Source organism: Papio anubis, chromosome 13, assembly GCF_008728515.1.
Source record: "Papio anubis isolate 15944 chromosome 13, Panubis1.0, whole genome shotgun sequence".
In the NCBI taxonomy this organism is placed as follows: Eukaryota; Metazoa; Chordata; class Mammalia; order Primates; family Cercopithecidae; genus Papio; species Papio anubis.
In genome coordinates this window covers 79,147,810-79,163,025 of record NC_044988.1, presented here as the reverse complement: position 1 = coordinate 79,163,025, position 15,216 = coordinate 79,147,810, and the positions used below count along the sequence as shown (strand labels likewise).

At 42.4% G+C, this 15,216-nt stretch overlaps 1 protein-coding gene across 8 annotated transcripts in view; it reads right to left on the bottom strand.

Annotated features, from left to right (window-relative positions):
• The window catches only part of PALM2AKAP2 (PALM2 and AKAP2 fusion), a 538,968-nt gene that overhangs the window by 276,045 nt on the left and 247,707 nt on the right, over positions 1 to 15,216 (bottom strand). For all 8 annotated transcript variants that reach the window (XM_031654861.1, XM_021927808.2, XM_031654859.1 and 5 more), the window contains one exon: positions 8,160 to 8,290. In XM_031654861.1, coding sequence (XP_031510721.1) covers positions 8,160 to 8,290 — 131 coding nt within the window. The remainder of the gene's footprint in view (positions 1 to 8,159; positions 8,291 to 15,216) is intronic.

Here is a 15,216-nt window from a genome sequence, read left to right as displayed (position 1 = left end):
AAATAACTATCCAGACCTAAATGTCAATAGCACAGCTGTTAAGAAACCCTGTTCTGGGGGATGGAAGAAACAACAATAACAACAGCACTATTCTTTTTTTTTAGAGGCGAAGTTTTGCTTTTGATGCCCAGGCTGTAGTGCAATGGCACGATCTCAGCTCACTGCAACCTCTGCCTCCTGGGTTCAAGTGATTCTCCTGCCTCAACCTCCTAAGTAACTGGGATTACAAGCTCTTGCAACCACGCCTGGCTAATTTTTTTGTATTTTTAGTAGAGACGAGGTTTCACCATGTTGGCCAGGCTGGTCTCGAACTCCTGACCTCAGGTGATCCATCTGCCTCGGCCTCCCAAAGTGCTGGGATTACAGGCATGAGCCACCGTGCCCAGCCAACAGCACTGTTCTTACTGACAGCCTGCTGTTCTTGGCACTTCACAAACACATCTGACCTCTACACATTACACCAGCACTGGAAGGTGGGTATAGTTTTCCCCAATGTACAGGTGAGGACACTTAAGTTCAGAGAGTTTACATGGCTTGTCCAAGATCAAACAACTTGTAAATACAGAACTAGGACTCCAACCAAGTTTGGTCAAGCTCTGAGGTCTGGCTTTCTAGTGAGTTTGCTATGCTGGAGCCATTTTCAGAAGCACACACTGTTTCTAGCAGAGGTTTAGACTGTACACAGGCTAGAAAGTACAATCAGGAACAAAGGGCTTCCAAAAGAGACAGAAGGGAGCCAAGCCTAAAATGAAACCTGCACTTCATGAAAGAACCTGAAGGGGGCAGTCTCACCATCACGATGACCAATCACAATAGGCTGAAGACCAGCACCTCCAGGGTCGTGGTGCATCTGACACACCATCTTCTGAAGAAGTGTGTGTGGAGGTTACGGAGGGAGAATCACATTACCTGTCCCTCCTACATCACGAGGTGAATGTTAGTGTAATTTCACTCAATATCAGAGGTCTCAAAAATTTTTAGCTTAAGATAACTTCTGTTGAGATTTTTGAGAACATGCTTTAGAATTAGGCAGAGTTGAGTTCAAATACTTGCTCTTTCACTTATTTTTTTTTTAATTATTTTTCATTCATCTTGTATTTTCTTCCATTGATTGTTTTCGGGGGGGGCAACAAGTTACTTCACCTCCTGTGCGTCTCTTCTCTCATCATCATCATCACCATCATCATCACTACCTCATGGGAGTATTATGAGGCTTAAATTAGAAAATTAATGAATTAAAGGGAGGCAGAAAAGCTAGGCCACTATCCAGAAGGGAGTGACAAACCAGGAAATATTACACAATATAGTGACACTACTATATAGTTTACTGTATACATAGCATATATAGTTTTATTTTGGAAGGAAACAAAAGAATGGAAACAATAATTGGGCTGCATTGCCAAATGTGGCTGAACATGGGATGGGGACCCAGGCTGGAAGTGCACAGATGTGGAGTGCCACTGTGGAGTGCTCCCCTCCCTGCTCAAAAGAACAGTGAATCACAAGTTAAAAATAGCAAATGTGAAGAACACAATGAATCCCAAGCAAGTGTCCTTTGTGATTTCAATGAACATTTCAGTGGTTGCCTTCTCTAGAACAGTTGTAAGTAACTGTCATCTTCTTGGTTGCCAAACCCCACCACATAACATACAGATGCTTAATAAGATACACATGCTTACGCCTGATGTCTCTACGTCTTTGGCTTTAAGCCTCCTAACAATGTGGGAAACTAAGTGAATTCTGGTATTTGCCAGAGACCCACACAGGTACTCAGAGAATTATAGGTCCAATGCGGAAATGAGGAGTACACTTGTATCCTGATTTTTTTTTTAAAGTTGCTTGGCTCTCTCTAGGTTAGCAACTGAGACTTCAATATTTTATTCAATGAATATTTGATATGACATATTTTAGAACAGACAGCTGTTCTGATGAATTAGTCATCTCTGTGATGAATCAGTTACTTAGACCTAGCCTTTTGCTTTTTGAGAACTCAACCTCTTTCCTCCACTCTGACCCGTTTGCAAAACCACTTCCTTCTATAACAGTAACATTTCTTGGCACAGGTACATTGTTGAGAAAAGAGATCTCTAACCAACTCCTCAAATTAGAGAAACTCAGAATACCAGGGCTGGAAGATCCTAAGAGATCTCTCACTGAAGATATGAGGAAACTGAGACCAGAGAGAGTGAAAGACTTGCCCAAGGTCACACAGCAAATGATCAACAGAGCTAGAATTAATACCCTGGCTTTGTGACAGCTCATCCCATTTTCATTTAATACTCATGAAGTTTCTCATCTTCATTGAGGTTGGTCTGCCCCCAACTGATAAGGTTGGGAGACAAATTTTCCCGATATTTCTCACTAATAAAAGGAAGTTAAAAACCCTATATTTTAAACACTTTAGTAAAACCCAATGAAATGAAAGAGAATCTTAAGTGGGAAAGTGACGAGGCAAGCAACAAGACTTGATACTTGGGGTAGACATGAAGTAAACAGGGCTATGTGGATCTAACTACCTAAAATCTCCAAGAGTATCAATCTGAGGTCCACATGTGGCCGCCAGGGACCCACCACACACAGTATCAGCATGGACAATGGCTGGCAATGGGCCCAAGCCAGAAACAATCTCTTGGGCTTTCTCAATATGTCACTCCAACAAGAAGCAAAGCATTCAGAAGATGTGGACATTCAAAAAAGTCAAAAAAGGAAACGTCTACAGATTTTGCTTTCAACAATTCCAATGTTATTTAGCCTATTTTAATTCTGGTTTCCAGGGAGCCAAAAATATACTCCTGACATTACCCAGGGAAAAGCTGTGCAAAAGAATGACTACCTATTTCTCCATGGTGGCAGCCAGGTTTTCCTCTTCTTTTGCAGCTGCTTTGGTGTCACCTCTTCAAGACCACATTACTTTGAATTTTAGCAAGAAATCTTGGAAGAATGGTAAAATTTTCTGGCCTTTGGTAAAGTGGACAGTTTTCCCGACCTGGATCATCCTTAGCCTGATAAACCAAGGCTGTTTCTAATCCACTTCAAATGAAAGCTTGGCTCTACTGTGGGGCCTATGGAGGAGAGATTTCAGTTCTAAGCCAGAGCTACTCTCACCTACAGGAATCCCCAAAGCAGGTTTCACATTTCCTTGGGTCAAAGTAGGAAGGCTCAGAAACAGTTTGAATCAAGGGTTGGGATGTCCTTTATCCTTGTGTGTCAAGCCAGTTTTCTCATAAACATGATTTACTTCCCCCTCTCCTGGGGGGTTTCTAGGTATTAAAAATGGGATTTCATTTATGATCTATCCATTTTTCCATTTACAGCAATCATTCTTGAACCTGACTATACAACAGAATTATCTGGAATGCCCTTTTAAAAAACAGATTACAGGACTCCTTACTTGGGTCACTAAATCCAAATTTCTTAGAATGAAGCCTGGTAATTCCTATTTTTTAAAACCTTCCCAAGTGATTCTAATGCCCAGGGTTTAATATTCTAGTTACATTTTTCCATCCTTCCTTCCTCCATTCCTTCCTTCTTTGTGGGCTGCCCTCAAAAGCTAAGCACCACATATAATAATTCTGGCAGAAAAACAACATTCACCCTTCCAAACCACCACCAATTTATAAATAACATTTTGGGAAAAAAACATGTCTGTAAACCTGGAACTTCTTGTACAGTTACTGGCACTGTAAAGAATCACAGAATTAGAATTAAAAGGTGATTATGTTCTTTCTTCTAGGAGGTACCTAGGGAAATAGACATCTAAGTAGAAATTTGCATGCTTTATTTGAAGTCTTTGCCATATTCAAAATGGCCTACACATAAAGAATTAAAGAATGACCTAGATCCTACCTACACCTGAAGTTCTGAGTTATGATACCATTATCTTTTTGTTATCTAAACTAAATGACCCAATTTCCCTTAGTCTTTTTTTGTAGAAATGTTCCTTGTTCTTTGGTTACCATTCTCTATTTCTCCTTCAGTGTCTTCAAGCTATTCTTAGTTCAACAACAAGGATGAAAATACCTTCAGGGCACAACTGTACTAATATAGTTTATAGATTGCAAACAGTTGATGTATCTCTTTAGGAAAATCTAATTGATTGCTGGGGGTGACTTAGACTAGTGGGCCCAAATCTAAAGATCTACAGATCAATGTTTTGCTTTGAGTAAAGGTTTCCCTTAAAATTCCTTTATTTAATGGTTCTGTATCTGATCTTATACTTTTCAAGATTCCTATTTTATAAAGATCAGATCACAACTTTGATCCTGAAGTCACTTATATTCTCTCTTACTCTCTTCTTCCTTTCTCTCTGCATTCTTGCATTGTTGTAGTTAGTCCTCTTTATTTTTATTTTTATTTTTTGAGATGCAGTATCACTGTGTTGCCCAGGCTGGAGTGCAAGGGCGTGATCTCAGCTCACTGCAACCTCTGCTTCCCAGGTTCAAGCGATTCTTGTGCCTCAACCTCCCGAGTAGCTGGGATTACAGGCGCCCATCACCACACTGATCTAATTTTTGTATTTTTAGTAGAGATGGGGTTTTGCCATGTTGATCAGGCTGGTCTTGAACTCCTGATCTCAGGTGATCCAGCTGCCTCAGCCTCCCAAAGTGCTGGGATTACAGGCATAAGCCACCGTGCCCAACCAGTCCTCTTTCTTTTTAAATGGCTTTTCTGTAGTTTCTCTAATGCTGGTCCATTTTCCCAAATGCATGAAGTTTTCAATTCAACAATCATGCTTCTGGAAGACTGAATTATTCGTCCCTATTCTTCACCCTTCCCTGATCTGTGTTCCTTCCACTAAAAGTTGCCTGGCTGTCTCCTCCCTTGGTTTTGGGCTTGCTCATTGACTTGGTTTGGCAGATGGCTTGTGGGCAGTTCTGAGCCTCGGCCTTGTTTCTGTTCAGTCCTCTTGTACCTCTCCCATTGCCAGAAAGAGACAGCATCATGGTTAGCCTGTTAGTGCAGGGTAAACAAGAGTGGACTCAGGCAACATGCAGCTTGGAGTCACTTAGGTGAGCTCAGCCCTATCAGCAGAGCCATGCCAGGCAATCCACAGGGACTTTGTAACACTGTGGGGTACTCATGTTTGCAATGAGCCTTTAGAACTATTCAAATGTCATTCTGTGAGTGAGAACTAAGCTATGTTCAACTACAGGGAAATGTCTTAGGTGACTGAATGTCCTTTATGGGAAGAGAGATAACAGCTCTTTCTTCCCATAGGATTGAAGATTAAAGACACTAATAAACATTGTGGTAGAGAAGATGCCAGCAAGACGAAGAGAAGCAGAAGCTGACTTCCAGGGTAGGAAGAAACTCCTCCCTCAGGAGGCCCTGCAGAGGAAATGATGCTCACCACAGTCCTGCTCCTACAGAAAGCAGCTCCAGGGAGCACAGTTCATCCCAGCACACATCCAGTGCCCATTTGGCCCAAAGTCATGACTAGGACAGAAGAAATGGCCCCTGAATCCAGACCTCACCATACACCCCTGTAAGCTATTGTGATTTCCTTCCTCTGGCTTGGGATTCCAGCTCTTAATGGGCAAGACTGCCTGCATACATTGAGTGAGCTCTTTATTCCATTGACTTAAAGAATAAAAAGACCTTTATTAATTTTTTTCTGAGTATGATTATGACCACCTGAACAATAAACCAGCCCCTAACTTGCAACACCTCATTCCAATGGTCGATTTAGCCAAAAACTGAGTCTCAGTTTAAAACTCTAGCCTCCACATGCAATGGCTCATTCTACAAGTGCAAGTTACCACCTATTGGACGATAATAACAACATATTTGCATTCAAGCCAAGGTTAAACTGCCAATTTGATTGGAAGACCATGTTTCCCAATGCAATTTAAGAAAAATAAAAAAGGATGGACACTTTGGTTCACACCTGTAATCCCAACACTTTGGGAGGCTGAGAGGGAAGAATCACATGAAGCCAGGAGTTCAAGACCAGCCTAAGCAACATAGTGAGACACTTTCTCTACCAAAAAAAAAAAAAAAAAAAAAAAAAGCCAGGCACAGTGGCATGAGCTTTTATTCCCAGCTATTTGAGAGGCTGAGGTGGGAGGAGAGCTTAAGTCCAGGAGTTTGAGGCTGCAGTGAGCTATGATTGCACCACTGCAGTCCAGCCTGGACAGCAGAGTGAGACCTTATGTCTTTAAAAAAAGAAACAAAAAGAAAAATAGGAAAGGTCATGTAACTAACTTTATCCTATTTTCCAAATCCTTTCTGCCTTCTGTCTATAATAACACCTACTCTCTCTATATATATATGCATATAATATATATATGTATGATATAAATTGTTGGTAACAGTTTAGCCTTTATCCTTTGTATTCTAAGAAAAAGCACGTGCATGTACATGGGTGTGTGTGAGTATATATATGTATTTGTATATACAAACCCTCCAAACTTTTGCTTGGCTGGTTTCCTTCACAAACAATGTTTAGCCAAGCTGCTCTGAAAGCTCTTTAAAATGCATGAGGACCTAAGCAAAGTAGGGACATAGTCTGAAGTATGCCTTTGGGATTTACTCAGCTTGCTTTTCCCTTTAGTGACACTATTACAGGTGCTCTCAGAGTCTTCATTTGCTGTTGGTTGTAAGTGGCTGGTAGCAGTTTAGCTATTACCCTTTGTATTTTAAAAGAGCTCATACTGGGTACAGTGGTTCATGCCTATAATTCCAGCACTTTGGGAGGCCGAGGCGGGCAGATCACAAGGTCAAGAGATCAAGACCATCCTGGCCAACATGGTGAAACCCTGTCTCTACTAAAAATACAAAAATTAGCTGGGCGTGGTAGCGGGTGCCTGTAGTCCCAGCTACTCGGGAGGCTGAGGCAGGAGAATTGCTTGAACTCAGGAGGCGGAGGTTGCAGTGACCCGAGATCGTGCCACTGTACTCCAGCCTGGCAGCAGAGTGAGATTCCTTCAAAAAAAAAAAAAAAAAAAAAAAAGACAGAGAGAGAGAGAGAGAGAGCTCATAAGCTCAGAAGACAGAGATGAAGCTCCAGATGGTGAGATTTCAGGCAGAATTTGGTGGGATGGGTTGGAGGGATAGATTTGGTTCTAAAGCATCTATGTGTACCACTTTCAATCCCTATCTCATATCTCTCTGGCTAGGTATCCTGGGACCTGGCGTGGCTATAGCTCCCAAGTAAAAACCTACATTATTGCTCTTGTGTGAGCCTGGCCAGTCATTGGCCACAGACAGGTCGCTTATTTCCCAGATTGAAATGATCAGATCCTGGTTAAGAACCATAAAGAAACCAGTCTCTGAGCAGTGAAAGCAGACAATGCAAAGTGAATTTGTAGAGCACGGGCACATAACCACGAGCTCTCACTCAGCACATCCACACTCTTCGTTTTAATCCCAAGACTGTTGACTACAGTTTTCCCATTTCGAATTGACCAAATATAGCAATGTTGAAAACAGACTCACTACAGCAGCAATTACAGCTAACAACCTGACCCGAAGGAGGAAAAAGATGAAAGCTAATATAAGAACTCAAAGGGAGCACCTGAAGGGGCAAGCTGCTCACAACACCTCATGGGCCCATGAAGCCATCACTGTGCTGTATTACAGCCCAATGCAATAATTAGTATTCTTTGCAGCCACAAAAAAGGATAAGATCATGTCCTTTGTAGGGACATGGATAGAGGTGGAGGCCATTATCCTTAGCAAACTAACGCAGGAACAGAAAACCAAATATTGCATATTCTCACTTACAAGTGGGAACTAATGATGAGAATGCACGGACACATAGAAGGGAACAATACACACTGGGGCCTTTCAGAGGGTGAAGGGAGGGAGGAGGGAGAGAATCAGGAAAAATAACTAACGGGTACTAGGCTTAATATCTGGGTGGTGAAATAATTTGTTCAACAAATCCCCATGATACAAGTTTACCTATGTAACAAACCTGTATTTGTATCCCTAAACTTAAAATAAAAGTTAAAGATAAAAATAAAAAATAATTAGTACTCTGTGTCATAACTCTGGGTCATGTGGAAAAGTTTAAACAACATCAATGTGTTTTGTTTAGCAAGAAAATTGTGAAGTACAGGAGAAGGTAACAGTATTGAGAAAGGCCACCTAGAGGAGAGCAGTGGTTACTGCACCAAAAAACTGTTGCAGGGGTTCCCTGGCTGGAATCCACCTACCTCTGAATGTTATCTTCGAGTTGCTTGACTCTGAACTCATCCTCTTCAGACTGCCGCCTCCTGGCTTCCTCCTCTTCTGCAGTTCCAGCGGGTATGCCCTGCAGCAGCCATTTCTCCCGAAGCACTTTGGACTGTGGGAGTGAGGGAAGACAACAGACAAGATGATACTTTTCAGTCCACACTCTCCTCTCCCTCTGCAGTGGTGTTGTTTTAGCTTCACCCTTCACCAGCGCTGCCTGAATCGCTGCCTTAATCGCTGCCTTGGCCTCCTCACTAACTTGGCTCCCTACTTCCCTCTAGACCAACACCCAAAGAGATTTATATCTACATCATTTTCTATTATTAAAAAAATTTAAAAACAGAGTGAACTGTATAATGAATGACCATGTAATCTCATCTAGATTTAACAATTATGAACATTTTGTCATATTTCACCATATATTTTTCACCAAATGATTTTAAAGTAAATAACAACCATATTTTACCCAACAATATGTCAGTAGGAGTCTCTAAAAATTAAGAACATTTTTCTATGCAACTGCAATTTAATTAAAAAACTTTCTAAGACCACCTAACATCTGGTCCATATTAAAGTGTTTTTAAAAGATGGTCATGCCTCTTCTTCAGTTACTCCCTTCTTTAATGGCTCCCAATCATCTTCAGCAATAATCTCCAAATGCTATAAAAATCATATGCCCCTAGGTGGGCATGGTGGCTGATGTCTGTAATCCCAAAATTTTGGGAGGCAGGAGGATTGAGTCCAGGAGTTGGAGACCAGCTTGGGCAACATAGTGAGACCTTGTCTCTACGAAAAATTAAACAATTAGCTGGGTGTGGTGGTGCATGCCTTAGTCTCAGCTACTTGGGAAGGCTGAGGTGGGAGGATCGCCTAAGCCATGTAGGTCAAGGCTGCAGCGAGTTGTGATCATACCACTGTATTCCAGCCTGGGTGATAGAACGACACCCTGTCTCATAAACAAAACAAAAAAACAAAACAAAACAAAAAAACTATACATCCCACATTTGCAAGTGTACTACAATATGGTACAGTGGAATAAAAAGCTTTTGTTTCAGGTCAATGGTTTGGAGGCAGCAATTACTGCTTTAAGAGGGGAAATGAAAACAGTTCAGGAAAAAAGCATGTTGAAATTCCCTAAAAGGAAGAGCAAGGAAAGGTAGATGTGAGAGCATAATTTTGATTCAGGTTCCACTTACATGGTCCCTAGATGGCTGACGGCAGCAGCTACTGACCCTGTGCCTCATGGCTGAGGACCAGTGAGCATGACCATGGGCAGGTCAGTGGTCACCAGAGGAGACCACAGTGAGGATGCAGGGCACATGACCAACTCTTCCCAGGAACAGTAAGCAACCAAAGGAAGAGCAGGAGCGACGGCTATGAAGCCAGCTAACACAGAATAAAGACCTGGCTCTTTGGCTCCCTGGCTCACTGGCATCACCTCTGTCCAGAATTTCATTTGATCTCATCAGGCAGGGTGAGCGAGGCGAAAGGAAAGAACTCTTCTAACGACTGAGAGCCAGGGAATGCAGGCTTGCAGCAGACTCCCTGAAGCTCTTATGAGCAAAGGATGCACAAATCCATAGACTCTCATTTGTATGCGGCATTAAGGGCATTTTATTATGAACCTACAAGATGAGTCTTTAAAAATTCCCAACACTGGGCCAGGCGCGGTGGCTCACACCTGTAATCCCAGCACTTTGGGAGGCCAAGGCGGGTGTATCACCTGAGGTTGGGAGTTCGAGACCAGCCTGACCGACATAGAGAAACCCTGTCTCTACTAAAAATACAAAATTAGCCCAGTGTGGTAGCATGTGCCTATAATCCCAGCTACTTGGGAAGCTGAGGCAGGAGAATTGCTTGAGCCCAGGAGGCAGAGGTTGCAGTGGGCTGAGATCATGCCACTGCACTCCAGTCTGAGCAACGAGAGTGAAACTCCGCCTCAAAAAAAAAAAAAAAAAATTACCAACACTTAGTATTAGTAAGTTAGACTTCACTAATGGTCCTGATTCACCGTTCTATTGAGAAGTCCAGGGGTCATTTGGTGCTGTAGACACCCTGTTCCATGCCCAGGAACAAGTTCAATCAGCCTGGAATTCCTCCACTTCCAGGATAGACTCTGTGTTGACAATATATCATCAGTGTGGGTTCAGGTGACCACGGTTTTAATTGATGTTATTCTTGCCTTTTCATTACAAATCATTATTTGTTAGAGATCTGTTTGATTACTCTTGCAGCACATAGGCAAGTTTATGGTACTTGACCTGTAATTTTTTAATAATTAGGCTTAAAGACTTGAGTTTGTTCACATAGAATTATTCCTAACTATACTCTTACAGTAATTATAGACAGGAGTCACCCCCACACCCCAATATGTGTAAACAGTCATGCATCATTGGTAACATGCTGCCTGTTGAATGTGCTCTGTATAAATAGTGTGCATCTACCACCAGGGTAGGTATTAAAATGTACAGTTTTTACATTATAGGGCATTGTTTGATAATATAAAATCATGTGTAAAAGAGTGCAGTACCATTTGTTTACGTTGGTTGCTTATCAAAGCTTTATCAGAGATTCTTTTCCATTGGAAAGTGGGAAAGGGTGGCAAATCAGTTGCTCTTTCTACATAAAATTCAGAACCATTGTTCTCCACATAAACCTCTCAGAATTTCCCAGACAGACCCTGTTTGCACATTATGAGAGGCCATTTTTTAAATCAATTAATGTTTTTATATTTTTATTCAGATATTTAATCTGGTGTAGGCACAAAATAAATTGTTAATTGGTAGCAATTCTGAAGTAGAAGAATGATTATTGCTTTGCTTTTCTTGAACTATAACTTGGCTCTAAAATTTACTCTCAGGAATCGGGTAGAGACTGCAAGAGGCCATGCTGAACAGTGGCTAACAGCCTGAGCTCTGGAACCAGTCTGCCATTTACCAGCTGAGTGAGCTTGAACAGGCTCCTTCGCCTCACTGAGCCTCAGTTTTCTCATCTGTAAAATGGAGACAATAGCAGTGCCCATCTCACAGGGTTGTTATGAGGATTAAAGGAGTTTATGGGCTAAAAGGGCCACACACACACTTAGTACTATAGAAATGTTTACTATTATTGTTGTTCATCCTGTTCCCTTGGCCTCTGCTTTATTTACCTAAGAAAGAACAAGTAAAATACAACCAGAGAAGCCTTCCACCTCTACTGGCTCTGAGACACACTCCATGGCCCTTTCATAGTATCCTCAAATTGTCTTTTTACATCTGTTCCCCCCTGTAGCCTGCCGGTTCCTTGAAGGCTGGGACTGTCCTTTATCCACCTTTGCATTCACTGTGTCATCCAGAATTTCCCAATTCATTCATTTATTCATTCAGTCAAGGGAACTGTAGCCCAATTCCCTTGAATGAATGAGTAAATGGATGAACTGGGAAATTCTCAACTTTCCTTCACTCTAATTATTTGGGAGGGATAGGGACCACACTTTCAGGGTGCTTCCTGTGCTAAAGATGTCTGAACCACAGACAGTAAAAACCTTAGGATTCTGGGGGACAGATATCCTGGAAGCCTTGGCATTGGTGTGGACCCTTCTGGAAAGGCAGCTGTGGACAGTCCTGGCTGTCTCCACCCCAGCAGGGATGCTCTGCAGCCACATCTTCTTGCAACGTAAGTGGCTGCTCTTGGAATGTTCTCTCTCCTCTTCTTCACACAGTGCCTCCTGCCACCACATGAAGGCTCTAGGCCCTTACTGCTCACCAATTTAGCTGCCACCATCAGCAGGTAGCTCTGGCCAGAGCAGCCTGGTGACTCTGGTCACCCAGAGGTGTATGTCCCTCTACTTCCATCTCTTTTCTTGATACAGGCATGATATCATTAAGAACATCCCCACAGGAGGAGCCAGGAAGAGAGGCTCCAACAGAAAAAGGCAGTAGTGGGGCTGGGTGCGGTGGCTCATGCCTGTAATCCCAGCACTTTGGGAGGCCAAGGCAGGTGGATCACCTGAGGTCCGGAGTTTGAGACCAGCCTGGTCAACATGGTGAAACATGATTTCTACTAAAAATACAAAAATTAGGTGGGTATGATGGCGAGCACCTGTAATCCCAGCTACTCAGGAGGCTGAGGCAGGAGAATTGCTTGAACTCAGGAAGCAGATGTTGCAGTGAGCCGAGATCACGCCACTGCACTTCAATCTGGGTGACAGAGCATGACTCTGTCTCAAAACGAAACAAAACAAAACAAAACAAAAAACCTGGAAAAGGCAGTAGGCCTGGTCTCACAGAATCCTGTTTCACAAAGGTGTTTAGACATTAAGAAGCCAAAAATGTATAGTTGATTTTCCACTTGGCTCCAAAGTCATGCTGTCGGGAAATCACCAACTCAACTCAAAAGGCTTCCTTAACTGACTCCAGATCCCCCTCATGTTGTCTCCAAAATGTCTCCAAATGGAATGGGGTATACTGAGTGTGCCATCCGAAGCACAGGTTCCCTAAACTGTGCTGGCTTGTATTGGCTGCCCGAGTGTTTCAGAATTTAGTGGAAGCAGAGCTCAATAGAAATAAAAAATTAAAATTAAAAAAACTTTTCTGTTTATGGCCTTTATTGTCCAATTACATAAAAAAAAGTATCATATCTAACATAGTATCATAGCTTTAGTAGAGATGGGGTTTCACCATGTCGGCCAGGCTGGTCTCAAACTCCTGACTTCAGGCCAGAGTTGGCCTCCCAAGGTGCTAAGGACTGTCAAACTTCACATTTGTCAAATGAATGTCACCATGACAAGTCAGTACAAGGAACGAGCAGATGGGGAGCTGGGAGCTGGACAAAGGGGATCTTGACAGGGGCTTCTGAAAGGAGGACAGAGGGAACTCCCAAAGTAAATCTGTTTCTTGCTCTACTGGCCTGGCCAGCTTTGGAAAACAAAAACAAGAACTGAGTTTCCCAAACTTTAGTATGCATAAGAACCAGCAGGAGAACTTCCTAAGACAGATTCCAGGACCCACCCATGGAGATGTAGATCCTTTAAGTCTGCATAAGGCCTGGGAATTTGAATTTTAATAAGCTCCCAGGTGATGTTGTCATTGGCAATGCCAGACTGAGGACCACAATTTGAGTAGCACAGCATGAGGACCTATGACTATCCAAATGCTTGAAGAATACACAAGCTTTCTCAATGGCTGGCCAAACACCATAATCTAAAAGAACTCCTCATCCTCTCCTTCTGTGTCTCCAACTCAGGAGCAGTGGCTCTCTTATCCCTTTCCTAGGTGCCAAGAACTCTGCCAGTCTCTGAAGTCACAGCCCAGGAAGACAGGCAAGTCCCTACTCTCACCCAAGCCTTCATCCCAATAAACAAGGATGCAAGATAATTTCAGACTATGATGCTGCCTAGGAAGAGGTAGATAGGACAATGTGACAAATGGGGGCCAAGGGAGGACACTTAAAGTGGGAAAGGTCTCTCTGATGACTTGAATATTCGAGCTGAAATCTGAGATCCGGAGGGGTGTTCCAGGTGGAGGGACTGGCAAATGTACCAGCCTGGCGGTAGGACAGAGTTTGGTGTGTTTGTGGACCGGAACAAATGCCCGAGTGGTTGGACCACAATAAGTGAGGTTGGGGTAGGAGGGCAGAACAAATTGAAGATGGAGAAGAAGGTTGGGGCCAGATTAGGTAGGATTCTGTAGCCTTATTAAGGAGTTTGCTGTGTGTTCTAAGTACAATAGGAACAACACATTGCAAGGGGCAGGATTACAAAGTACAAGTGATGGGAGTTTATTGTATGGTTCAAGTGACAGAGCATATTAGCTTGAAACAGAAGAGAGACAGAAGAATCAAAAGGCATGGTGGTACATTCTGCAGGTAAAATCAGTGTGACCTGTAATAGATTAGATGTGGGCTGAGAAAAAGGGAAGGATTAGGGCGACGTATAGATATTTGGTTTGAGTGAAAGGGTGAATAGTGGTATCATCAATTGGAGACAGGGAAGAGTAGAAGAACAAATGATAGAAAAGCAGAAAATAAAATCTTTCATTTTGGGCATGTTAAGTTTGAGAGGCTTCTAAATGAAAGTGACATCCATCTAAGTGGACATGTCAGAAAAGCAGTTGAACGTGGATGACTGGGATTCAAGGGCCATTGGCTGGAGATGTCAATTTGGGAGTCATAGATACATAAATGGTATTTGCAGCCATAGTACAGGGTGATGATGGTGATAATATGATCATTCTTATAGAACTCTTACTGCTTTATGTGCTTTACATGTAAATCCACTTAATTTTCACAAGCATCCCACGAGGTAGGTGCTAACATTAACTGACTTATCCATGGTATCACACCAAGTGAGCTGTGGATCTGGGATTTGAAGCCAAAAGGTACACTCTGCTATCTTGCCTCTGTGTAAGATCACTGAATAATCCTTTTTTGGCTCAAATAGGATTTACAAAATCATCAGGTGCCGCTGATCCACTTCCTAACATGGAAAACTATTTTTCAGCCCCTCTAATGGTGGGTTCCATATTGATGCTCTCTCTCCCCCACTTGCCTCTGAGTCCTCACAGTCAGGGCTATATCTTTTATTCATCCACGGAGGCTGACATGTGAGGAATTCTTGGAAAATCATGCACATACGCTGTACTTTAGCAAATATAAAATCTTGGATCATTAAAGCTAAAAAAAAAGATCACAGAGATAATCTAACCCAATCTTTTTCATCTACAGCTAAGGTAACTGTAATGAAGTCACTTTTCTTACTTTCTTTTACTTTTTATTTTATTTTTGTAGAGATGGAATCTATGTTGCCCAGGCTGGTCTCAAATTCCTAGGTTCAAATGATCCTCCCACCTCAGCCTCCCAAGTACTGGGATTACAAGCATGAACTACTGTGCCCAGCCTAGATACCACTTTTTGAGGTGACCCTGGTAGATAGTGAGGCATGTCTGGAGAGGGTGGGTGAGGCAGAGTGGGGAAGTAGGAGGTGAATCAGAACTTGTAATAAGTCTCCAATTGTTTCCTGGTCAGATGTTTGTTATTTTTATAAAGTCATATCTGGCAATC